Source organism: Branchiostoma floridae, chromosome 11 (assembly GCF_000003815.2).
Source record: "Branchiostoma floridae strain S238N-H82 chromosome 11, Bfl_VNyyK, whole genome shotgun sequence".
Lineage (NCBI taxonomy): Eukaryota > Metazoa > Chordata > Leptocardii > Amphioxiformes > Branchiostomatidae > Branchiostoma > Branchiostoma floridae.
The window spans coordinates 19,247,785-19,275,168 of NC_049989.1; the positions used below are offsets into that span (position 1 = coordinate 19,247,785).

At 39.2% G+C, this 27,384-nt stretch overlaps 3 protein-coding genes and 1 long non-coding RNA gene across 5 annotated transcripts; 1 reads left to right on the top strand and 3 right to left on the bottom strand.

Moving 5' to 3' along the window:
• Window positions 1–2,796: 2,796 nt before the first annotated feature.
• LOC118425328 (collectin-10-like) lies at window positions 2,797–3,267 on the bottom strand. Its single transcript, XM_035834137.1, has 2 exons — window positions 2,940–3,267; window positions 2,797–2,807 (listed from the first exon to the last, which is right to left on the bottom strand). The coding sequence occupies exons 1-2, from the start codon at window positions 3,265–3,267 to the stop codon at window positions 2,797–2,799; spliced, it is 339 nt and encodes a 112-aa protein (XP_035690030.1).
• Window positions 3,268–7,641: 4,374 nt separating this feature from the next.
• Window positions 7,642–12,992, bottom strand: LOC118425329 (collagen alpha-1(III) chain-like). Its single transcript, XM_035834138.1, has 5 exons — window positions 12,956–12,992; window positions 12,051–12,143; window positions 8,642–8,737; window positions 8,085–8,426; window positions 7,642–7,985 (listed from the first exon to the last, which is right to left on the bottom strand). Exons 1-5 carry the CDS (start codon window positions 12,990–12,992, stop codon window positions 7,642–7,644), a joined length of 912 nt encoding a protein of 303 aa, XP_035690031.1.
• Window positions 12,993–22,173: 9,181 nt separating this feature from the next.
• LOC118425483 lies at window positions 22,174–27,127 on the bottom strand. Of its 2 annotated transcripts, XM_035834342.1 has the most exons (5): window positions 26,461–27,127; window positions 25,982–26,151; window positions 25,562–25,612; window positions 25,080–25,230; window positions 22,174–23,519 (listed from the first exon to the last, which is right to left on the bottom strand). In XM_035834342.1, exons 2-5 carry the CDS (start codon window positions 26,130–26,132, stop codon window positions 23,225–23,227), a joined length of 648 nt encoding a protein of 215 aa, XP_035690235.1. In that variant the 5' UTR covers window positions 26,133–26,151; window positions 26,461–27,127; the 3' UTR covers window positions 22,174–23,224. The 2 variants fall into 2 exon arrangements, with proteins under 2 accessions (XP_035690235.1, XP_035690234.1); XM_035834341.1 differs by lacking the exon at window positions 26,461–27,127 and having other exon boundaries at window positions 25,982–26,252.
• On the top strand, window positions 23,943–26,083 carry LOC118425491. The gene is made up of 3 exons (XR_004832302.1): window positions 23,943–23,984; window positions 24,523–24,635; window positions 26,012–26,083. It is a non-coding gene; the product is annotated as an uncharacterized LOC118425491 (long non-coding RNA).
• Window positions 27,128–27,384: the final 257 nt, after the last annotated feature.

Genomic DNA, 27,384 nt, shown 5'->3' on the forward strand with positions numbered 1-27,384 from the left:
TTTTCCCCTTCTAAGCAACTGCTCATTGGTTTTGGGGGATGTTTGCCGGGTGTTCGCTCTGGCTACAACAGTTTTCTGAACTTTTCAAAGTTTCCATTGCCAGCAGCTTGCCATCTATAAATGGGATTGACAAGGACATTTTGATTATTAATTCTGCTGTTAAATTTGGCTTAAATACTAGAAGAGATTTAGGCCCACGTTACATTACGGTTTTCGCGAGAGCGGGACTGGCGAGAGCGGGACTGGCGAGAGCGGGAGCCCCATGTAAAGCGAGTTCCCGTCGTTGTAGTCCCGTTGTCTTCAAATTTTCTCCCGTCCACTCCGAAGTGTATGCCCGTAGGCTCAGTGGGAGTCCCCGACAACTTCAAACTGCGTATAAAGAGAACGCGTCGGGCCCCCGACAGCCGGAGTCAGGGTTTAGTTGATTATTTCAGTGCGTAGCCATAACTTAGCAAGTTATCACTGAAAGAAAGGGATCTTCTTTCAATTTTGAATGGGTTTTTAAAGTCCTTTTTTATCAAGAATTTTGTGGTCGAAGTTACCAGAAGTGTCAGCGAAACAACAACGTAGTCAGGGACTTGTATTTCTTATGAAATTCAAATACTATTTGAATTTCAATCACTTGGAAGTGGTAAGCAAACAAAAAATGAAATTTTGTTCAATATGACAGCGTGCAGCTAAAAAAAACTGCGATCTTTATGGTTAGACTTTCCTGCGGGTGGGTTGGGTTGGTCAGATTGAATGAAAATATGATACCACCCTGGGGACTAACTGTTGCTGTTGCATGGGGGCTACCACAGTGAGATTGTCTATGGAACTACTGTACTAACTACCATTGGTGAAATTATGCAAAGAACCTTCCAATGTCAAGTGATATATCACTCCAGAAATAAATCTTTAATGGAAGAATACACACCAAGGAGACTTAGCAGCTGCATCAGGTCAGTACATTGAAATAATGACATGTGACAATCCCTGCATGGCAGATATAGGAAAATATATCAAAGAAGGTTTTGACATTAGAAATTCCCCAAATGATTGTAAAAGCCTCCAATGATTGTAAGAAACTTATCCCATACTACAACTCCTGTATTAGTTAGATAAGCCCTAAGTTAAGTTATAGCACTGTAGTTATGTAGATGCCATACTTTGTACCTCGTACAATTGTTGTGCAATAAAGTTATATATATATATATATATATATATATATATATATATTGAAATAGGAAGATATCAGTACTAAATATATCATGTGACAGAATAAATGCATGGGCCATCTGAGAAAAAAAAAGGAGCAAAAAGTTGTCTCAACAACTTCAAGGTACTGTGGTTGGTTATGTTTTTGTAAGTGTGAAACTGGTGCTTCCTAGACCTGTAGTTGTTAATGATCTGTCAGCTTTTTTCTCCGGTTAAGGACAGTTGTGCAACCAAAATTGGATTTAAACAACATATGCCTCTAAACTGAATACAATTCATGGTCTCAAAGTATAATTTGAAAGCCACCAAAGCACACAAAACTTCCAAAAAAAAACGTTCCGTTTGAGCTATTAATTTTCTGGTTATTCAATTTTAGTTGCACAATATTTCGGTTGCTATCTTAGTAGAAAAGTAGTATACGTGTGATTCGTGCGTCTGTACTGACAGAAGCTGCTGGGAAAATTGTTGCATTTTGTTGGGAAGTATTGAAAAATGTGAGTTGGTGATGCAGTAGTGGTACGTCGTGAGATTACGTCCTGCTGTGTCATCAGGAATTGACTGTAAATGTTTCGTGTTTCTAAAGTACCTGAAAAATAATTCATATAAGCAATCATGTTTTTCAAAAAGTATTGGCTGTAAAAGCTCAACGATAGAAAGTGATATGAATAACATATTTATCAGAGAATCTAATGGAAATAAATTATGTCATTGTGTCAGTATTGCTGCTAATATTTCTGACATAAATGTATTTTTGTGTTCCTCAAGGAAAAAATCACATGTGTCTCAGATCATGTTGTAATAAAACAAGATGAAGCGATGCCGTTTCGTGAGAACGCTTTTTTATAGTTTAGTCATTTACCAAGTTAGATCATTACCAATACCTTGAGTTGAAATTCATATAACATTACAAATGTAAAAAAATCAGGTAACGGTAAAACATTAAGAAAAAAGAGATTTTTGGTCCCTTCACAACTTTACAAAGAATTAATGTAACATTGTTATGTTATCGTAAATTAGCTCAAAATACTACTTTAAAGCACAGAGTTATTGTAATATTGTATACACCAGAAATCCTCAGGATACTTAAACCAAAGGTTATTGTAATCTTCTAAAAGAATACGTTCATAAAATTCATAAATAGTAAACATTTTAACAAATACACTTTGTAACACTTGAATGCAATAGTTTTAGTACTATTCTCGATCCAAGTTCCATCACAAAAAGATTTGACTGACTGACCAACCAGTCTTTGTCAAGGAATGAGCAGTCTACTGTCACGTCACGTTATGCAGATAGAACACGTGACTCAGTGGGTCATAAGTTGCAGAAAGTCTATGGTGTCGACAGTCTTTGTTGAGTTAGAAATAAATTTTGTGTTAAAATTTACTGTTCAACTTCCATATGACTTCAAGAACTTTCATGTTTCATTACTTTTCTAATCTGACCAACTGATGATCACAGTCACACACACAAAAAAAAGTTATTACCTATTTGAATTTTTCTTGAATGCAATCTTCTACGTCGTGCCCTGTTTTCCTTTTTTACTGTTTCTATGGACCGCCTGACAACCAACCGTCTTGGAAGTCATGAGAGTCCAGCCTAGCCACGTCCTGCAGAGGAACAAAATGTATACCATAAGTAAGATGAGATGTTTTAGATAAGACTGTTTCTCATTAAGTTGCTTACTCCTTTTTTCTCAAATCATTCAAAGAAAGAGTAAAACGTTTACTTGACTCACGTACTTGGAGCAACTTCACAATTGAATAGCATCCTGTTTGGGCACTCCATGTCGTACCATTTTCCATCAAAGCTGATAACGCAATCTTCAACACCATTCTTGTTATCTGGCTGTTTCGGATACCACGAACTGTACTTTCCAAGACCAGAGCCATCTATCCACTGAAATCTGCCTTCGTTGCGCTGGTCATGCAGGCCGATCCAGTAGGCCTTATTAGCCTGTAGGGAGACCAGGAAGGTGTTGGTCCCAGCGTCTCGGGGCATGGCGAGGGTTCCGCCGTCTCCACGACAGGCCGAGGCCGCTTGGTTGAAGTTCTTTGTCGTGGTGAACATCTTGTAGCAGGTTTGACGAAACATGGTATAACCACTGGGACAATGTGCTGAGGGAAAATGCACATATGCCATTAGAATCCCATTGGACCGTTTTTTTCCTGATATGACATAAAATAAAATGGGTATAAATATATATGCAAGAGTCATTATTATCAAGTTGAGTTCTCAAAGTAAATTTATATAGGTTATTGTAAATGATAAAAAAACTAGAGTTCCACGAACACATATCTTCGCCAAATAAACATTTTTTAATGAAGATTGTTGTTTTTGAAATGTTGTTAATTTTGGAAAATAAATATTTAATGAAATACTTTTGTAATGTGAGTTTTTGAAATTTATGTATCTTGTTTTGGAATGCAGTGAATTTATATTGTTTGTGTATTTTAGCCTGCATTTGAAATGCTGGCATAGCTTTTGGTATGTCTGTGTGTGTGTGTGTGTGTCTGTCTGTGTTTTTGCATTTTTGTGGTCAGCATAACTTTAGTATCTTTGGATGGATTGTAATGATATTTGGTATGTGGTATCTTTTTACTTGGACATGGCATGGTTTTCTTTTTTTGTCGGTAGCTTGCAGGAACGTTGGATTTACATGATATTTTGCATATTGTTACTTTTGGTAGAGATGTACAGACTGATAGGTAATCCCTGATGCAGTCCCAGGGAACATCCACAAACTCTACACCCATTGATACATTTTAGATGACCCTCATACATGTAACTTCATGAGAAACATTTTGTAAACTTGTTAGGTTTTGTGTCCGACTCACTTCTTAGTTCAAATTCAAAGTTAATATGTTAAGACATGGCAATCACTTCTTGAAAACAGCAAAAATGTTCATGGCATTCTGGCTATAGGTAATTGTAGAACATAGCCTCCTACCCCCCCCCCCCCCCCCCGTGTTCACTATTTGACATGCATTAGATTTCTGGCGGTTTCTAGCGAGGACCAATCAGATGGCTGCTAGCAGGTCACTGACCGCCGTCGACAATAAGCCAATGGTAGCCTAGTTATACGGGATAATCGCACCCCATGTAGCCCCCCTAGTTTCATGTAAATGTCCCAAACTCAACCCAAGCGCACTTGAGTTGCTATTTTGAATTTCTTCCGTACGTCTAGATCGATCAGCTTGAAAATATTTAACTTTGAAAGTTCGATGATCAAAACGCGGAGGGATTGTTAGTACTAGAGATGAGGTTTTACACGTTCAATAGTGCTGCGCTCGCGCTAATGGAGCGGTTGCTATACGTGAAGGAACGGATCCCAGCGAAGTTGTTTTTGTGGAGTTCACCCAACATTTCCCAAGCTCTCCAGGAACGGGCCGTGTACAAAGATGGAGGGAAATCAAATTGTGACGCCGAAATCACAGACTACCGGCGAGAGAAGACATCGAATGCATTTTCCAGGACATTAAGGCTCACCTAACAGCTAAATAGCGTCTCGGTCGGAGACGTTAATACTCAGTTGAGAACAGTGACGTGTGTTGCACACTACACAAAGTTACACTACACAGCGATATGTCTCGCAGCATATGCTTCGTTATGTCAAGGTTCTATTCGCAAAAATAAGATCCGTTATGTACTCAAGTTGTGTTGTCTGTTGATTCTTCAGTCCGTCCTTCTATGCTATATAACCAGCATTTGAAGCAAGGACGTCTCATATAACGTCCTTGTTTGAAGGGACCAGCTCACAAAAATATGACCTTTGTAATGTATTGCCGTTACCTAACAGCCAGTAATCGACGGACAATAGGTGTGAAATATTCTTCCCTGCCCCTCGCGTGCCACCAGTTTAGTGTTAATTAGTTACTCTGCATCTGAAAGAATCGACTTCATGGGCGTTGACCTCGCTAGAAATCTAGTTCATGTGATTTAGAGACGACCCCCCCCCCCGTGAGATTAATTAACTTTGGCCTACTAGAATATTATTTTGCCTAAATCACATATTCATTCTCGTTGAAGAGAAAGAGAAGTAGAAGAAAAGACCTGGAAAAATGTCCTTAGAAAGAGATCCTATTTCAAGCACATGTGTGGAAAGGGTGGCAAGACTCCTGAGGGTTAATATGGCGTGACCACCCCCACTAGCTAGCTGTCAGGGGTGGGGCACAGGCACTCAACTTTTATGTGTAAGACTGACATGTTAAACTGGTGGAAACTTTTCTACTGCATGGTATAGTGAGATGAATGGATGTACATGTAAATTGTAAATATACTTTAAAAAATAAGACTAAGTTTTATTCGCTTGATGAACAGTAAGTAGATAGTGTAACAGTGACGGTACGATAGATGCCTTAGTATTGGAACCATATGTGACATGCTTACGCAAGGATGATCTGCCCATATTTAGACGTCAACCATGTGATCAAACCATATTAAGAGGAGACTGGAAATAGCAACCAATAGTAGAGTAGCTTCTGTAGCGTCACCTCTCGCACGTAGTTTGAACCTTAGTCGCTGCTTAGGACCCTAGGTTAGTACACGCATACCCTGTAGTTCCCATGTTAGTAACTGTAGTCCGGTAATAAGCATATTCCTGTAACTGTAACTAGACCATCGAAGATACACTTGTATAGACCATTGTATAGACCATTGTATAGCATCGTGTGCATTGTGATTCAGTATAGCAAAGATCAATACAACACGACACTGACGAGCGCAATCGAATCCGGCTTGGCGTCCTTCTATATATATAGTGTATTGTAGTCGCTAGTATATAGATAAAGAATCCTACCTCTAGACCCCAAATTCTACATTGGTTCCCACACCGGCTCGTTAGTCAATCGTTGTTGTGTGATTTCTGCTTTGCTTGTCGTGGTTTTGCGCTCTTTTCTTGTGTTCGTACGCTAGACTTTTCCCGGCCCGTCTCATTTCGCTTAGTTAGCTAGCTTGTAGGCCTTTTGCGCATTTCGTGTGTTGCTATTGCTCCTGTACTTTTGTCATTCCATGTCCGGCTAATTGGTTGCTAAATCTGCTTTTGTGCGGGACAGTGCTGCTACAATACATGTACAGTTTCTTGGCGATATTGTAGCACACTTTGTCTTTACGCTTCACAGTCATTTTTGATCAAAGGCATAATAGAGAGGGGCATTCTTCATCTTTGCAGTCAGATATGTTAGTCCGCAATATTTCTCTAATCAGAGCGTACCTATATCTCTGAAGGTGACATCTGTTTGTTTATGTAAAACTGTTCAATACAGTACATCCTGGTAGGCGACCTATTGACCTACATCTAAACACCAGCTGTGGCGCACATGTATGTACCAACCCTATATGCTTCTGCAGTTTATTGCAGTTTATTAAATTTCCCAAAGTAATTATATTAAATAGATAGTGATTTCCATAATTTGCATTCCATTATGTTGATAATCACCCAAAGTACATATAGCTACCTACCAAAAACAAAGAATATCCATCAATCCCCTCAGGAGTTATACATCTAAAAAGTTACGAACTATGAGACCCACTGCAGTTCCAAGCAAGCTGCTAGGGGGCCCAAAATTACACTATTTACTCCTAGTCCCAACAGCTATCCGCCACTTAAAAATCATGAACCTGGCACTTCTGGAAAATTTAGGCGCAAACTTTGATGCTCACTTGCAGTACCAAAACAAGTTGCCAGGAGGCCGATTATCGAACTTGACCTTCCTTTCTGTGTCCCCTACTTATCAACCAAATATCATTAGCATCCATCAAGAACATCTCGAGTTATCTTGTCCACAGACAAACGCACTTACATACAAAGCCAGCTACAGCACCATAGGTAAAAGCTAGCTAAACCATTCTCGCACATGACAATCCTTTCCACAACCGCTACACACCTGCTAAATATCGCTGAAATCGCCCAGCTGCATTTTGACTTATGCTTCCCGAAAAAAAAAGCACGAAAAAATACCAAGCTCGCTACTGTACCGTAGAAAAACGTCAGGTAAACCATTTTCGAACTAGTCATGCCCTTTGACAACCGCTACACACCTGCAAAAACTAAAAAAGTTCCATCCACAATTTCTCGACTTATATCCTGTTGACCTACATACAGACCCAAGTCGACAAAAAACATGATCTTCTTGGCGAAGATGATAACTTACCTTTATTCAACTTGCCCCATTTAGTTGTTCGGGGCTTTCCAGCTGGTCCGGCAGGGCAAACTGAGCTTCCTGGCAAACCTGGTGGACCAACGGGTCCAGTTGCTCCCTTTAGACCGGTTGGCCCGATGGGTCCCTTTCGACCAATGGGTCCCTTTCGACCAATGGGTCCCTTTCGACCAATGGGTCCCTTTCGACCGGGAGGCCCGACGGCTCCTTTTCGACCGGGCGGCCCGACGGCTCCTTTTCGACCGGGCGGCCCGACAGCTCCTTTTCGACCGGGCGGCCCGATCATCTATCTTCCGGAAGGTCCCATTGCTCCCTTTTTCCCTGGAGGCCCCATGGCTCCCTTTTCTCCCGGAGGACCATCATATCCATGCCCGGGAGGTCCCATTGCTCCTTTGTTTCCAGGAGGACCCACAAGCCCGCGGCCGGAAGGCCCCCTTGCTCCCTTTTCTCCGGGAGGCCCCATGGCTCCCTTTTCTCCGGGTGAACCCATAGCCCCCTTTTCTCCCGGAGCACAAGCAAACCCTGGGTTGGGTGGTCCCATTGCTCCCTTTCCTCCGGGAGGACCAGCAAGCCCTAGGCCAGGAGGCCCCATGACTCCCTTTTCTCTGGGAGGCCCCATGGCTCCCTTTTCTCCGGGAGGCCCCATGGCTCCCTTTTCTCCGGGTGAACCCATAGCTCTCTTTTCTCCCGGAACACAACGAAAACAAGGGCCGGGAAGTCCCATTATACCCTTTTCTCCGGGAGTCCCTAAGGCTCCCTTTTCTCCTGGAGGACCAGACAATCGAGGGCATTGAGGCCCCATGTCTCCCCTTTCTCCGGCAGGCCCCTTGGCTCCCCGGGTTTCTCCGGGAGGACCAGCTGACCCAGTGACTCCCTTTTCTCCAAAAGGAATCACAGATACACGGCCGAGTGGCCGCATTTCACTCCCCTCTCCGGGATCCCCAGTCGGCTTCTGAACCCCCCTTTCACTAGTGGACCAGGGAGACACCGGACCAATCGTTCCCTTTTCTTCCGGAAGTCCAAGGGGTTCGGTGGGCAGAGAGACAGTGGGTCCCATTGGTTCCTTGTGTCCTAGGGATCAAAAACAAACGATAAAATCTGTTTTCAACTTTTGTTCGTTAAACCTTCATGTCTGTTCAAGGACGATGAGGATAGATAATTCAGATACCCATCTTGACATCAAGAGGTAGTTGATAACAGTGAACAATCGAAAATGCACAAATTACTACTAACCCACAAAAGAAAGCATATTTCGTGTTAGACTGATATGAATGCCCCTTACTCACGTTCCAAATCGGCTACACGGATTTCAGCTCTTCCGATCCTGGAATCCATCTCCAAAGAAAGCTTCGCGATCTCCGCAGAAAGGTTCATGGTTTGGACTGTGTTTGAAAAAGAATATTGCACAATAAAATCTCTAAACACATCCAACTATTGTAGCTATCAAGGAGTTGCAATGGGCCACCATACTGTGCACATCAATCATAGGAAAGGGATTGCATACATAATAGCTCAGCGCTAGGACACATTAACGATGATCGGATAAGGACCTACAGTCTCAGACTCTTCGAGGGGGTTTAGAGGCTGATTCGTGTTCAATCTGACGTGATTTGAGGACTTTTACAGATAGTATATGGCAGCTTTGGTGTACCTTCTTTACATGTTGATTGATTTGTGGACTAGGAATGAGATTAAGGAGTATTAGTTCAAACAAAGCATTTGTTTATTATCTTCGCCAAGAAGGTTGTATTTTGGGTAGCGTTTGTGTGTGTGTGTGTGTTTGTATTTGTAGAAAAGCACCATAACTTGATCAAGAACGCTTGTATGGATTGTATTGATGTTTTGTATGTGGGTAGGTCTTGATGAGACCTGAAAACGATTAGATCTTTGGCTCCCTAGCGGCTTGTTACGGTACTGCAGCGGAACTTCCGGGTTTGATATCTCGAGTTCTGGACATGCTGTGGTCATGATCTTTAAGTGGTAGATAACCCCTGGGACAGAGAGTAAGTGGTGTAGGTTTGGACCCCCTAGCGGCTTGTTTTGGAACTGCAGGGGCCGGTTTTTGTATGTAAATAGCTTAAGTGATGCTTGATATAGTTGAATATTTAATCATGAATAATTTATGAGGATGCTTAATCGGGATCTAACTTGCATAATTAATGAGGAAATTGTCTAAACCCGCTCTGTTCCATTATAGGACTATTGCAACATCTGACATTTGTAAATGAGTAAGAGAAGAATTTGATAGATAAAAATAAAATTAAACATAAAAATAAAGACTCAGTTTGCATAATTATTGAGAAAATGCTTTAGAGTCCATTCCAAGACACCATGCGGATGTTTGTTGCCATTGTTTAAAATTGATTTTAAAGTTTTGTAATTATATGCCTAGGACATTTGATACTTCAGAAATATTTTTAACACTGTTTCAACTTTATAAATATTTCCCTGGTCCTGTAAAACTTTGGAAATATTCATGGTGTGGAATTGGATACTTCTAATGGTTTCTAAATAATGATAACAGCATTCTACCATTATTTACCATTTTCTACCATTTTCTACCATTTTTTGTAAATGGTTCGGTGGGCTGGGAATATAGCAATTCACACATCCTTGCAAAGTATGGTTGGGTGCCATGCAACAATGGCCCACCACAAAGGATCTACCAGTACCCAGCAGTGAAATCTAAAAATATACAGATACAACAATAGGGCTTACGTTTATTGGGGCAATAAACTAATTTTACCATTTGGCCAGGTTTACCATTTTTTGTAAATATTTGTAAATGTGAAATAATCACAGAGAGGTTTCACAATTATTCTAAATAAAGATATTTTTTACAGTTACTTTCAAAATGTTTCTAAAATATTCAAAGAAATTCAAATAAATGAGTATTTTCTTAGTCAATTTTTTGAAAATAATTTAATTATTGTGGCTCAGATATTCTTTTATTGAAAATAATTCAGACTAATTATAAATATCGCCTAAAAACCCTCATGGTGTCTTGGAATGGACTCTAATCCCACTGTGGTAAATGACAGGACTTATTTTTACTTGTTGCCTTTGGAAGCTATGGACAATTGACCATCATTGAATATTAATTATGCAAATGAGGACCTCATTCACATAAATTATCAGAAAATGCGATTAAATCATTCTTTCTTAACATAGATTATGTATGTCTGACATTTGATTTGGATTTAAGAGATGATTAAGTAATATAATTTATGCAAATTAGGATCTTCCTGCATAATTAATGACAAACACAATTGACACACCAGTTTTAAAAGTTAAAATCATTTGGCGAAGGTATGGGGTCGTGGAACTCATTTATTTTCCCGGGACCATCCAACCCCCACATTGAACCTCTGGGAAGAGCGACTAAGGCCGACAGAGCCATCCACTTCTTAATAAAAATGTGTTTGCCAATGAAAAGGTAGCATCTGAAAGCATTGCACGCCACGCCACATTTTTTTTGAGGTGGGCGGGCATTACATTGTTTGACAAACGTTAGATTGAAAGCTTGCGGACGACGCTATTTTTCATGAAATACATTTATGTGGTCCATGAAGCTTTCGACCTCCCGAGATCCCGGGAAAAAGCTTCATGATTTATTAGTTTAAGTTTATGGTTAACTTAATGATGTATCCGTGATACAAACATATTTACTTTGAGAAAAAGCAAATCCAATCACTTCATTCTGGGAAAATAGAGTGCAATTGCAAAGTTAACTATATAAAAAAATTGACTCCAGGCAGAATTTATGCATCACTAATAGCTATAGAGATATAAAAAAAACGTTGATGAACTTACCTGCAATATACGACAGGAAAATGCAGACGATGACAGTAAATATGATGTTCAAGACTTGGGATATCTTCTTGCACACACTTAAACGTTTCATCATCTTTATATACCCATCATAGGACGCATCTGTTTAAACAACCATAGGAGGCAACCTTTATTTCCCTACGTCATACACCTAAGTATTACAGACAGATTCATATTTCTTATAATTTACCAAACCTATTGTGTGAAAGACCATAACAATGCGCACTAGCTGAGTCAGCTATGTTTACAGTAAATTAGAAAATCGGTAATATCGATGATAAACATGGCTGTTGGTCGAGAGAAAAGGAATTAAACATCTCCTTTAAGTGTTAAGATGAGATTTTCTTGTGATATATTTTATTGACTGTGTATAGTAACATTATAATGTTGTAATCTAACGTGGGGACAAAAAAAGACGGCTTTGCAATGGGGGGGGGTATAACATTACATATTATCACGTTTGCGCCAATCGATATCTGCTTATGATCTGTAGTTATTAGAAAATGATTTTCTTAATTAGATGAATTATTTTCTAATAACTACAGATCATTAGCAGATATCGATTGGCGCAGGTTGTAGCCTGCATCATTATGTACATGAAAATCATAGTTTCATTGCAGTGGTAGGTACCAAAGTGCTGTATTTTCTCATAGAAAGAAATAATATTAGGGGCAATACAACCCGATGACGTCATCCATATGGCCCAAAGAAATAAGATTTAGAATTCTTTCATGCCGATCTATCAATATTCGTTACAGTTTCATTCTTTCTTAATTCATAAATAAGAAAACAATGGAAAGTCAAAATGCCATTTTAGCCAACTCTGAAACTCTAAAGCAAGGTAAACCGTGAAAAACCGTTTACCTGCTCTGGGTGCGTACACGTGGCTGGCTGTACTTGCTTTGGCGTCCTCGGATGACATGAAATCAGTCTGAGGCTGTCGCGTGGGTGTGGCACCTGGAGAATAAGCAAACCATGCCACGTCAGCATACCCAAGTCTCAAGGTGCAATCTCACTGCACTTGCCTCAAGCTTGCGTCACTGCGGGGTTTGAAAGATACTCAACGAATTTCAGAGATAAAGAACGAATTCTCTTACCTTTTGCGTATTTTGTCGTCTTCTAAGTAATACGTTTACGTATAATGCAATATCATAAAAAATCGAGAAAATAACAAAACAGTGACGCAGTGAACGAACCCCGCAGCGAGGCAATCTTGACGCAAGTGCAGTGAGAGTGCACCTTTATATTCACGTTTTGTTTATCTAAAAACTCTGTAGGATCAGCGGTTTAGACATATTAGTTTACAGCAACCAGACATGACGTCACGATCAGAGCTTGCAAAATCTTACCGGAGAATCCAGATGTCAGCCAACATGTTAAAGAAATTTTTCAGCTAATCTTATCGAAAATATTGTACACATACACTGCAAACAGCCTAGTGGGGGCTTATACAATATCTTTTAAATATCTTTTTCTTCAATTTCTCTTAAGTGAAAAAAATGAGACTCCACTGAAATCATCAAACCGTAACAACTGCATACATGTTCAACTACCAACTGTTCAGAAAATGATAACAATATCGGCCTACTTTCTACCATCACTTTATCCAGGGTGATAATTTCACTAAATTGGGACTGGACTAAAAAACATCAAATCGTAAACAGCTGCATACAGCTTCGACTACCATAAAATAATAACACTATTGACTTACTCTCTACCATCCTTTTTCAGGGTGATAATTTTACTAGGAAAATGGAAAAAGACGCTACCCTCTGTGTCTCCGGTCTGGGACCGCTGCTGCAACATGCCGCTTGCCAGATTTCCGGACAGTGAAAACACGTCTTACGCCAGGCAAGACGCTCGTCTAAGTGCATAGCAATTTGTTTTGTGAAAAAAAAAATGAAATTGGAAAAAAAATCAATCATAATCTTCACACCTTGCATAGTATATATCCCATTAGGCCACGTTGACTTAATCTTATGGATGACATCCCATAGAGACCAAAAAAAAAAGTTGTCGAGAACGAAAACAACTTCCCAGGCTTGTTTTGTCTCATGTTCACCTCCAGTAATACTGTTTTTGTTGCCATTCTTGAGAGGGAACATTCAGAGGGGAAAAAGAGGGGGTCCATGTGCCCCTTATAATGGCCTTAAACCTAATTAGCCGATCCTCTGGCTAGTATGAAATTCTCATTGACCAGGGATGCTATTGGGTGACATGTGGCCACATTTTTGGGGGGAAGAACAGGTGAAAATCACCGCGCTTTTGTACGTCATCCAAAGAATTAAGTTAGTGTGGGCTTGGCATCCTACATCAGGCTGTTTTTCTAGCATAGGTTAGCTGGGGACAGAATGATTTTATGTTTATTTAACAAAATGGAAAGATTCAAAGTGAACTATGCTGGATCCGCTGTAAACACTTTTTGTAGCATGCCAGACTCATTACCTTATAACATTGTGTTTTGTTCAGGTAATCTCAATAGCAAAAATTGTGTAGTTTCAATGGTGAAGTTATATACATTTCTTGTATACGTACATTCATATCAGTCTGGCATGATATGTTTACAGCTACGACGATGCATAGTTTGCTTTTTCTTGTCAATGTCAACGGAAGGTAACGTTTTAAACAAAACGGAAAATGGACTGTCAATGCTATCATGGGTTTATAATTTCTTTCATCAGGAACATTTAACATGTTTTACTTAACTTCTCCTGTGACGAAATACTGATCATCACCTTATCTTAGCTCACCTCATGTGTGCACATGTGAGAGTGATCCAACCAGGGGCTTAGACCGATTTAGATACAAAATACACAAGTGATGTATTTAATTTATGTCATGACAACGCAAAAAAACGCACAATGCTAAATGCGGCAGAACATGAGGAAATTAGGAGTTCTTGAATGCGAACTGTAACAACAGCAGTTCCAATTTTTTTCGACTGTGCTTATTTATTGCACTCAGCCATTACATAAGATATTTACACCCAAGAGAGAATTGCAAATGGAACCGATTGAATTACGCATGTATGGTTACTATCACCAAGCATATACTTTCTGATTTATATTCATCTAAAGCAGATTCCCTTTTCTTACATTCTTGTATTTACTTGGTGCGCGATAAATGTTCAAAGCGTAACAGATAGTGGATTACTAAGCGGCAATAGGCCTAAGTATTGTCATGTGATAGTCAGTACACCGCAAAGAATTTCATTGTGATCGAAAAATTGCTATGCCATCAAAAGTATTACATGTCAAACCACATTAGGTAACAATACATCTACCGTTCACCATCTTTTGTCCACCAACTTTTTTGTTCCCTTAATAATTGTGTGGAAAACATGGATTACAAGGTTGCCCTTTTTATTGTAACAGCACAACATGTTGACGACGTCGACGATACATTCTTTTTTTATCCCCTTGAAAATGTATATATTGTTCTCTCCCCCCCCTCTCTCTCTCTGTGCTTGTGTTTCCGGATTTTTTTTAACTTAACAGAGCTCTTGATGAAGTACAATGATATTTTGTATATGGATATGTTGGCAAAAAAAGGCCAAGGTCAGTTTTGGGTCCCCTAGTATGTGATCTTGGTATTGCAGCAGAAGTTCCAATTTTTGTATCTTTTTGCTTGGACACGCTATGGTTTTCATTTTTGGTGGCAGATAGCTTGTGATGTAAGGGACAAGTGGTGTATGTTTGGGCCCCATAGTGGCTGGCTATAGAACTGCAGGCATGTGGGCGTTTTTGTCAAAATTTTCCGAGGAACATAACAGACGGATTTCCATGATACTTAGTATGAAGCTGTAACAAATGTAGCAGGTGGAAGATTAGCAGATACCAATTTTGCAAATACTCCTATAATTTGCAAAATCAGTGTGAAAGTCTCACAATTCTTCAAGTAGTAAATCGTTGGATTACCTACCTGTATAATTTAGTTAAAGTTGTACATAACCAAGCAAAAATTGTGCAGATATGAAAGTAATTTGCATAATCAGAATATTTGATGGATATATGAGGTCTCCGAACTCATTTTAGGACGAGGGAAAGCTGTTATCTATTAGATCTGTCCTGACAGTTGCAACAGAGCATCCTTTCTACCCCCTTGAAGGTCTCGTGTGATTCCAATGGTTGGGTCAGTCTATTGAAATCGCACCACGCGCCGGCTGGACAGAACGTGTGTTCTGAGTAGTCTTTGCGACCAAATACGTGATTGTTTTCGTGCCTTGGTCAGATCGGCTCATATGCTTACCGGACCAAGTGAGTGTTGCACTTTGTTTCTTGATTGTCTGTATTCACAGTCGTTGTCTTTGCGCATGTCATTCTGATATCATGGATGGCGGGCTAAGGGCTAAGGTCTATCATTGCCATAATATATTCATTCGAGAATACATTATGGTAAAATTGAATTTAAAAAAATCCCCCTGTGACAATGGTAAATGTAAAATAGACAAGTCAAAAAACGCTTACACTAAAAAAGGACTACTACATAATCATCCCAGCCCAAAATTCAATTAAAAATGCGCACCATGCAAGAATGGACTCTTCCGGGTCACCTCAGTGTAGGACAACTGTCGGCTTGATTTTATTATGATCATTTTATTGTAATGTCAGCATAGCTAAATTTATACGCTGATACCGTCATGCACCGCGGCACGTAGTAGGCCTCCTACTCTCGGCTCAAAAAATGTCAGCAGTTTGGTAACAAATGCCAGCAGTTTGGTAACAAAAACAATTCTACTTGAACTCTAATGCGCGACTCTGGGTGATTCTGCATGGGAAAACGAAACAGACGCTCCAGGGGCTCCAACACCAGCGAAGAGAACGGCAGTCCGACAAACCTGACTCATCGCCCCCCTCCCAAGACACCTAAAATGGCTACAGCGAGTAACGCGGGCATGGCTTCTCTTCCTCCTGAACTACAACCTTTGGCTCATTTAATTTTGGAACAATCGAAACTACAACAAGAGACTCTAGCAGGACAACTAAAGACTGTCGGGGATAAACTGTCGGGTCAAATCCGAACGCTGGATGTAAAAGTCGACGGGCTATCCACCGAACTTTCTTCACTACGCGACCGGGTTTTGACGCTAGAGACTGCCGCAGAGTATAAAGACAACGAAGTCGAACAGCTGCGAAGAGATCTACACAACGAACGACGGGAGCGAGTCAAATCGGATCTGTTAGCAGAACGCTACTCAAGAAAGTCTGACGTGATCATCAGGGGCCTGCCATACCATAAGGAGGAAAACTGTGAAATGCTCTTCAACGACTTCTTGCTAGGAGAGCTTGGCTTGGAAAAGATGCCATTAGTGGCAGTTCACCGGTTATCGCGGCCAACAAAGACCCGACCCAACCCTCATCTACTAGTTAGACTGGTCAACTATCATGATCGCGATCGCATACTGAAGGAGGGACGAAAACTCCGAGGAAGTGGTTACGCAGTCTGCGAGCACCTCCCGCCGCCGATCCAAGCAGCGAGGTCCCAGCTTGTTCCTGATCGGGATGCGGAGATACAGAAAGCTAAGGACACCAATGCGCGCAGTACCTCCAAAAAGCACTTACGCTGTACTGTTGGTTAATGGAAAGGAAAAAAAGCGCATCAATGCGGTAGATATCGCTTTAACCGAAAACAAGACAACCTGATATGTATGCACAAATGTGGATTGTCACAATAAATGACTTCTCCTCACTTTGATGCATATCGCTGTCTCTATGTGTTTATTTGTTTACAATGATCTGGAATGTGTGAGCTTGTAAAGCTGAGAGTCCTGACACATTCCCAGGTGTTCGCAATTATGAAACAATGGTTACCACCTGTCTGATGTCCAGGCCTCACACTTTTTGCTTTAATTTGATTCAGTTTTCGCCTATGTTAAAGGTCTGGACACAGACTTGATTTATTTATGTTTGTTTACTTATATTAGGTGCTCCCTGGACAAAAGATTGTATCTTTGACTATCATTTTGGTTCTGGTTTCTCAAACTTACCTGTTATTACTGTATTGATATGGTAATTCAGCCATGTTGGTTGAATACGAATTGCGGAGCCGACGAATCTCGACAAGGTTAAAACAGGTTAGCCCTGTGAAGTTTCATTATATTACTCTTATGTTGTAGTACTTGCTATTATTTTCGAATGAACGAATAATACAATAACCTTGTCTAGATTTTCCTAAGATGGCCAATTCTTATTGTTCCACTGTTGCGCTTTACTTGATATGTAATTACAGGGCTTTTTTTTTGTTATTGATCCACATACCAAAATTGATCCGTATGTGACATTATGACTTGTAAGGTTAGCCCTGTCTAGAAAATTCTCGGTTAAATATACATGAATAACTGTAAAAATAAGAGCCAATCACGTAAATTATGATAACGGCCGGCCGACGGATGGTCAGGGTGCCTGAAACCCTGTATATATGTTTTTGTTTCATCTTTTCTGGGAACCATCCTAGCATGTTATATGCTGTTAGACTTTGTTTAGTTTCTAAGGTGGTTGACACCCTACCTTTGTTTGTTAACTGTGTTTCCGTTATCTTGAGTTATATCTGTATGTGTGTTTATGTTCAATATCTGGCTTACTCATGTAACCCAGTGAACTATTGTTTATGTTCGGATACCACGGATCCTGAAATTGTTATATATATGTATGTCGTAATCAAGTACTCCCATAGTTACACATTACGTTATATGAATGAAAAACCTCCGACATGAATACCACTATTGGCTCATATAACGTAAATGGAATTGCAAACCCGTGTAAAAGACGTGAGGTGTTTAACTGGCTTAAAGAAAAAAATTATGACATAATTTGTTTACAAGAAACCCATTCATCACCAGAACACGAAATGGCCTGGAAACAAGATTGGCATGGGGAAGTCTTTTTTAATCACGGAACAACAAACCAACGGGGAGTGTTGATTTTATGCAAGGAAAACTTAAAATTTACTGTCAATAACTGTACTAAAGATGATGATGGGCGACTGTTGATAATAGACATTTCTATAAATGACTTGAATTTCTGTATTTGCAATTTGTACGCACCAAATAGGGACAACCCCGACTTTTTTGACAATATTGAAAAATTGATATCTAATTATAATCATGGAAATTTTATAATCGTTGGGGATTTCAATACGGTCCAAAACGCCAAATTAGATAGAGCCGGACGAAATCCAGCGGTCTATCACCCAAAAGCACAGCAGAAAATTAATGATATTATGTTTGCTTTAGATTTGGTTGATGTATGGCGACATAAACATCCTAATACAGTTAGATTCACATGGAGGAGGGGAAAACAAGCCAGCCGTCTGGACTACTTTCTGGTTTCTTTTTCGCTTTTAGCAGATATTTCAAAAGTTAAAATTTTGGACCGACTAAAGTCCGATCACAAGGTTGTTTCACTCCATATACAAACCATTAAACACCCACGGGGAAGGAATTATTGGAAATTCAACCAAACATTGCTGACAGATGTGAATTTTCAGAAGAAAACTGAAGAATTCATTGATGAGTTTTTTAAATTTAACATTGGCACGAGTGACCCGCTAACGGTATGGGATACTTTTAAGTGTTGTTTTAGAGGACACACAATCAGTTTTGCTTCCAAGAAACGCAAAGAATTTATTTCAAAAGAAAATGATATCAAAAAGCATATCGAACAGTTAACCGAGAAATTAGATGAGACAGATGAGCCTAGACAAACTGTACTTGACGAACTTAGCTCACTGCAGAGTGAATTAGAGATACTATATGAACAGAAATCTAATCAGATGTTTTACAAACAGAGAGCTGATTGGATGGAATTTTCTGACAGGTGTACCAAACAATTCCTTGATCTTGGTCGACGAAATTCCTTTAAGAAAAATGTTATAAATTTGAAAACAACAGACGGAGAAAACATACAGGACCCTACACGGGCTATAGAAGAAATCAAGTCATTTTACCATTTTCTTTATTCCTTTATCGATCCCCCTAAGCCCTTAGACGATGAAAATTGTGAGCCCTTCTTTCCAGGTGATTTACATGTCCATTTAGATAATGAACAGAAAAACTCCTGTGAGGGCCTTATTACAGAAAAAGAGCTATGGGAAGCCATAGATAGTTTTAAAGAGGGCAAATCTCCAGGAATCGACGGCATTCCAGTCGAGGTTTATAAGACTTTTTTTCGAAATCTAAAGAATCCAATGCTACATTTATTTAATTACGCATATGAAAGAGGGAACTTGTCAGATTCACAGAAAGAAGGATTAATTACTTTATTATTAAAACAAGATTCGAATGGAGAATATAAAGACCCGACTGCTCTTGGCGACCCTTATCATTGTTATGTTGCGACGTACGCATTTTGTCAAAAGTTATTTCACTTAGGATAAGAAAAGTTATTTCTAATTTAATACATAAAGATCAATGTGGTTTTTTGCAAAACAGATTTATAGGGGAAAACATATGTCAAATAACTGAAATAATTCAACTTTATGAAAAAGAAAAATTGCCTGGTATGATCTTTATAGCTGATTTTGAAAAAGCTTTCGATAAACTAAGGTGGGATTTTATGTTTAGGGCTTTGCAGTTTTTTGGATTTGGAGAATCATTTATACGCTGGGTTTCGATACTCTATAAGGACATTACTAGCAAAGTAATAAATAATGGTTATATTTCAACTCCATTCAAGCTATCTCGTGGAGTACGTCAAGGGTGTCCCCTCTCACCGTATCTGTTTATTTTATGCGTTGAATTGCTTGCCGTGAAGATAAGATCCAATAACAATATAAAGGGAATTACATTGCATGAAACAGAAATTAAGGTATCCCAATTTGCAGACGACTCAAATTTTCCACTACAGCCAACTTTAACATCACTTCTAGCACTGACAAAAGACCTCAACAATTTTTCAGAAATTTCTGGTTTAGATCCAAATTATAGTAAGTGTAAAATATTAAGAATAGGAACGCTAAGGAATACCCATTTCACTTTGCCATGTAACCTCCCAATTCAATGGACAGATGGACCAGTTAAAATGCTTGGAGTTGGGATCACAGGTGACACAAACAAACTTACGAAAAACTATGAAGATCGATTAATTAAAATTGACAGAACCCTTCTGCCATGGAAAATGATTCCAATGTCCCTATACGGAAAGGTCACTCTCATTAATACCCTTGTTGTGTCGCAATTTACTCACTTATTTATGTCATTACCATCCCCAGAAAAATCATTTTTCCAAAGATATGAGCAGAAAGTTTTTAGATTTATTTGGAATGGTAAACCTGAAAAAATTAAACGTAAAGTTATTTACAATACATATGATGTAAGGGTGGTTTAGGATTGATACATCTACCCACATTCGATCGTACACGTAAAGCTTCTTGGGTTCCGAGAATGTTTTGTCAGCACAACTCAAATTGCAAGCCTCTCTTAGATACTTCTTCTGTGGTATTCAGCAGACATCTTTACCCATTTTTACAACTGTCTTTAGATGATATAACTTCTATGCGACCATTTTGTACCATTAGTCCTTTCTTTAAAGACGTTTTAAAGGCGTGGTTGTCCCTACAATATAAGCCTCCTGAAACATACAAAGATATACAAAATCAAATTATTTGGTGCAACTCGAATATCCTTGTAGAAAGTAAACCTATAGCTTTAGAAACTCCAATGTCATGTGGGATGATTCATATCAATGATATACTAGACCTTGATGGCAAATTATTGTCATATGGTGATGTTATTAAAAAATTCGGTAAAGTTATTGGCAGAATGGGTTACAATAGTATAGTCTCCGCAATTCCAAATGATTGGAAAAAGGAACTACTTAAACATTCCCCAACCGTAGGTCCAATTATACCATCTGCAGCCCACTACATATGGCTAAAAACATGTCGAATTCATAAAAAGACATATTCGTTCTTCCTACAGAAAAACAATATAGCAATGTCCCCTACGAATATTCAGTCTTATTGGGAAGATGAATTTAATGTACCTCTCCCATGGCATCACATCTTCAAGTCAATTTATAAAACAACGATTTCACCCAGATTAAGAATACTTCAATACAAAATAGTGCATAAAACGTTGGCAACAAGAAAAATGTTGCATCGGTGGAAAATTGCTGATAGTCCATTGTGTGTCCACTGTAAACTTGAAGAAGAAACAATACGACATATTTTCTGGGAATGCCCCAGAGTTCATGAGTTGTGGACAAAAACACAAAAATGGCTTGAATCAATTTTTCTCCAAAAGTATAATTTTGATGCGATTAATGTGATAATGGGAGAGTTTAGGTTAGACCATCCACAAAATTTAAACATGATAATCCTACTTGCCAAAAACTTTATAATTCACAACAACCAGCAACATCTCTCTATGAAGCAATTTATGAATATAATAAAAACCTATGAACATATAGAATACATCATTGCTGTAAGAAAACAAAAGCTGAATTATCATTTAAAAAAATGGGAGACACTTCGCTTAGCTCTGTTTCCTACTGTCCCTTGGTTATTCATTTATTATTGTAAACTTGTTCAATTCTGTTGTTTTCATTCATATGTTGTCAACTTGTCATGATTGTATTTGGTTACAAAAATTAATTTCCTTATGTCCAGCATATTATCTTGTGTTACAGTTTTTTTTTACTTTTATCACCTTGTTCAGAATAATTTCTGTATATCGATCTGCGTATCTATTTATAATTACTACTGGATTTGTATTCACAAGAATTAGTTTATTTACGTTCTTTTTACTTGCTTCTTCATCACAGGATCCGTGGTATTTCCTTTGTATGTATTCTTTGTTTGTCTTTATGCGAAAATAAAAAAAAGATAAATAAAAAAAAAATAAAATAAAAAACATCGCTACCAGTGAAAAAAAAAATAATACGCTTTATACCCTTCCTTTCAGAGAAACCTATACTTTTGACTAACTAATAAAGATCAAAATTGGGACCTATTTAATTAAAATTGCTGTAACAAGGAGGACGCTACAAGATTCATGTTGGAACGACAACTGCAACTTTATTCTGAACCAAAACTTTTAACACACACATCTTATGTGCAGTATCAACCAGAAGAATCTAACTCATATTCTGTAGTAATTACTTCAGTGGTGCTTATTGCTGTATAACTTGATGTTGCCATTCAAAAGTTCGACAAAGCTGTTTTATCCAATTGCTGTATGTTAGTCCCCGGTTTGGCTGCAAGAATTCTTGGCTATAATGATATAGTAAATAAAGGAAGGAGGAAAACTTTTGTGCGGATAGATTATGGGCATCTAAATCATTTTTATTGATCAAAGGTTGAAATTGCATCTTAGGAGACACACTGGTCACACAACATTTGATGAAACAAACCGACTAACTGAATAGACTGATATATTTGGATGTCAACAATCCAGATGCCCAGAACCCTGGCAGCTAGTTTTCATAAGTGACAGCATATCAGGCTTGTGCCATCATTTAGTCACTTTAATAATTAGTCTTGGGTAAAATAAAATAAAAAGTTTTTGTTGCAACATACTCCTCTGTATAACTAGTCACAGTACTTATATGCGTCATTGAAAATCTAAGTCCACTGGTGGTGTCGCTGGACCTATTTTCTGTTCTTTCATTACGTGTCCATATGTATATATATGTAGCACTGTGTTGCAGTTGACGTTCTTCCCTCTCCATTTGTTTTGGGCAACAGGGAAAGCACTTGGCCATACCTGGACCCAACGCGAGTGGAGAAGTTTTGTGCAGGAGTATGTGCGTGTTACATCCATGAATGAAGTTCTGACCACAACTCTCCAGAGCTCTAGTGGCACACAAGAAAGTCAGGCCTGACACTAGAGGGAGAGGTGGGCAGAATGTGTTTCGAGTATCGCTGCATGACTGCATAATTTCTATTCCTATCAGAGCATTAACTTTACCATTATGCTTTTATTGTACTTGACTTATTCCTTTTTTTCTTGACTTAAATTTTGTTAACGTTATAACCTTTTATAAAGATTTTATGTGATCTGCAGTCAAGCACCAAATACTTTTGTGAAAGTACGGTCTTCCCTAGCATTGCCAGCGAAAACGCAACTGGTCAATATATCGCCCTGACCTTCCCTCAATGCTACTGACATAACAAGTGTCATATGGTGGGCGGAGAACGTGATATCGCCCACCAGTACCCCCTACCTCCCCCAAAGTACGCCCGAGGCTGGTCTTAAAACCGATGCGGTCCACGACCCGACCGGTCCTAATGGTAACTTGCGTGATCCTCTCCTCTCGCCCGAGGTAGAAGTTATGCCTAGATCCACCACCTCCACCATGTTTTGGAGTAGTCTGGACTCCATAGGTCACCTGGATACTACGAATGAACGAAATCGATAGGTTATTATTTGTTCAAAGCGATTTTCCGGGTCATCTTACACTAGCCAGCGCAATTACCTCCTATGTGCCGCGCGGAAAATGACTACTACTCGTTACGGGCCGCGATCGGCCAACTAAAAAAATTCTAGAAAAAACAATTTTAATACTCACAATCACCAAATTTATTGCGATCTTTAATCAGTATCTTATCTCTATGTGTACTAAATTTCTTTAAAAAATAAGTTATTGATGTTGACTTAGAGCGTGATTTACGGGAAGGTAAACCCGGTCGGCGAGCGGCGTCCGCCGCGGCACCATTTCCGCCGAACGCAAGAATGCGTTCCACACTTTGACCCCGTTTCCGCCAAATATAGCAAGGATGATGGTCCATGAAAACGTCATGAATACATTATAGAGACCCTGGGCTGTATTTTGGTGGGTGATGCAAATGTCTACGTGCAAGGTTAGTCTATTTATGGCTCTTTCAAAAACTTTGGTCGCGGTTTTTGCCCCTATGGAAATCAATTATATTATTGCATCACCAGATATACGATAGAACATGTTTTTAACTTTAATTTAATACCATATTGGTAGCATTAACTTGGGGATACATGCGACGGAAATGCAATATTCCACGCTGTACCATGGCGCGAATTGCGCCCCCCCCCCCCCATCTCTGCCATTCGCGAGACGTGGGAAGGGGGCGTGGCGAACGTAACTATTATATATAATTATAGTAATGTGATTTCTTACCCGTTTCTTGTCTTGAAAATCCAAGTAAGTAATTTTGGCACATATTATGAACCGAGATGGGTTGGAGTCCAGAATCGAGAGGTATTGTTGATGAGTTAATGAGTTTAGTGTCATGAGGTCCCCGATACCTCTTGGAAGGCCATTTAGATATATGTTTAGAAAAAGGAGGGATTGTCAACACATGCAAGATTCTGTAATCTTTGCCTGGTGGCTTATCGCCTTTCCCTTATTGTCAATTTTGTGCTTAGGTTGTCCTGAGGTTCAGTTGGCCTAAGAGAAACCTGTGGACTTCTGTCTAAACTACAGCAGATGATGGATCACAGATACCTTGACACACACTAAAAGTAAAAAGTTTGTGCAGGTGAATATTTTTGTCTTTTTCATCTGATGTGATTGAAGCTCTGGGGCATAAGGCAATACCACTAACAGCTTTAAAACGCCTTTCTACATTTATTTAGGCAAAGGAAACTTCAGTTGTGCCAAGTTTATAATTAACTTTTACGGCTATTTGATGTTGCCAATAATCAAGGAGAATAATGGAACAAACAAACATGATCTACGATATTTAGTATGCAGGTAGAGACACCTAAAATCATACCTGTCCATTTTTCTATTTTTTTTTAACGTGTACTCATAGCTTTTAAGAGAATTTTGAACAGATGGGGTTGACCGTACATTTGCTGAAATGAATTTCTTTATCATAGATATGCGCTTGATAAAAATAAATAAATATCTAATTATAAAGTTAGTTTGGTTATACCATGTTAGATATAAGCATGTCAACAGTAACAAAGCTTCGGCTTACGCATCCACAAGTCTCCCGCTCCACACACGGATTATGGTGATTTGTCCATGTATCTCGAAAGCGCGGTCGCTGAACGCTGCGCCACCCCCACCCCCATAGATGGATGATGTGTAAATGGACTGGCCCGTCCGCTGCAAGCTCAGAGCTGCGGCTGAAAACAAGAACAGCATTTTCTTTTCTTTTTTGCTGTAGAAAAAACATCAAATTTCATACAACCTGTGAAACACGTACTTAAATGTAGATTTGTCCCACGAACAAGCAACCAAAGAATGAAGTTACAGACCAACCAACCAGCCAACAAACCAACAGCCAACAGGTTTACCTTTTTCAGGAAACAAATGATTCTTTCATCAAGAACGGTCATTTTTACATTACTTTCTCTTGTTACATATTATTCATCTTTTTTTAGAATAAATATCACTTAACTTTGGAGTTCTAAGAAAACAAAGTATGAAACAAATGTTGAAAAACAAGAATACTACCGGGTAGTCGGGACATGTCATCTACATCCTCCCACTTTGTGTAGTCATCGTCTGAAAAATATTTATATCATACATATCAAAATAAAGAATCTTAAAGGCGAGTACTTTAATTTCTAACCTTACGATTAGAGGTTATATGTGGGTGCTCAGTGATGGATGCAAGAACCTCTAAACATCTAAACTTCTAAAGATGAAGTAGTAACAGTATAATGTATAAGATATATATTCAGAGGGCTAGCAACATTACTTTACGTAGAATGTTGGACCAGGGCTAGTCCCTTGTATTATTGAATTTAAATTTGCTTGGATGTGTCGCATTTGCTCTGCTCCGCAAAACCTGTTTAGGTCAGACGGATACTACCGTACATTGTGTTACAAAGTGTTAAGTACCGAAAGCTGAAAAATGCATTTATAACTAACCTTTCAACTCCATCTCCCTCTGGATGATAGCATCGTAATCCAGTTCATCTTCCACGGTGTGGGAAACGTCGCTGTTGTCTCCTACCACGAAGACCGTTCCAGTCCCAAACAATGCCACTAGGCCCAGCGTGACTGCCACGTACACATTCATGTTCCGACCAAATAGAGTCCTATGGATAAGCCAAAGCACAGCGCAAACTAAAGTAGGACCTTGTCCACTAAATAAATGGGGTTTGCTGCAAAGGAACATTTGAGGTTAAAAGGAGATGATTAAGACTTGACATGGTACAGCACCTAGGGGCCATCAGATTAGGTCTTTCTTTCTCTATAGTGTTTGAAATAAGTTAAGATGATTGGCAAGAGCCGGTACAGAAAATCACTTCTGATATACTCCATACACAAGGGAAAGAATTGAACCACCTACAAAATTTGTATATTGCGCACACGACAACTAAGTGATCATGTACACAACGGTTTACCGTGAATGGTAGAACTACGAAGATATGGCAGGCTCTTCCAATCGTAGTCTTGCGTTCTTTGGTCTGTCGATAGTAGGAGTGGAGAAATCAGTTCAAGGGACTTCTTTTAAACCCTTGCAGGCTGTGTTTCTGAAAGCTTTCATGTGATTGGTAGAGTAGAGTAGAGTACTAAGTACCCATAAGCATATGGAAATATACATTATAAAATTGATATCGCCGTTTGACTCCATGGCTGTGTACCACTTGAATGACCCACCTGTTCCTATTTAGAGAAGAAAAGGGATCGGTCTTACTGCTGCTAGCATTATATATACTTCTTTTGCCATATTTCTGGAAGGAACAGTTAATACTAAAATACTTTGGCTATCAAACACGAGCGATAAACATTCAGTATCAACTAAATAAAGGCTTTGATCTGACTTGATCTGACTTCGCTAAGGATCTCATGTAATATTTTCCTCAGGTGTCACATTTGCACAACAATTGAGGAGACAAATAAAAGCTATTAAAACGGAACAAATGCGCAACAAGAACAAGGGGATCCTTGATATTTACGAGCGATATGCGTTGGCACTAAGTTCATTTCCTTTTCATGCGGGCTCTGATATTTGTCTACTAGTTTATGAATAGCAATGTATACAGAAAAGTCTGTCGAGGAGGAAACGAATGAAGTTTCGTGTGTGTCTACTGCTCATGACCGCTCTCTTTTTAATTGCGATATGTGTGTTGTGCGAAGAGTGCAATAAATGAAAAAAAAGTTGAAGAGGCTGAAGCTTCTGTACAATTTTTTTGTAACTATCGTTAGAGACTGCCCTCTAGGTCCCTCACACCTGGACGACGGGGTAGGTATTGTAAGTACCTTCGTCGCTTCGACTAGCTGCAAAAAAATGATACAGAACCCGGAAGTCCTGCTGGAGCACCAGA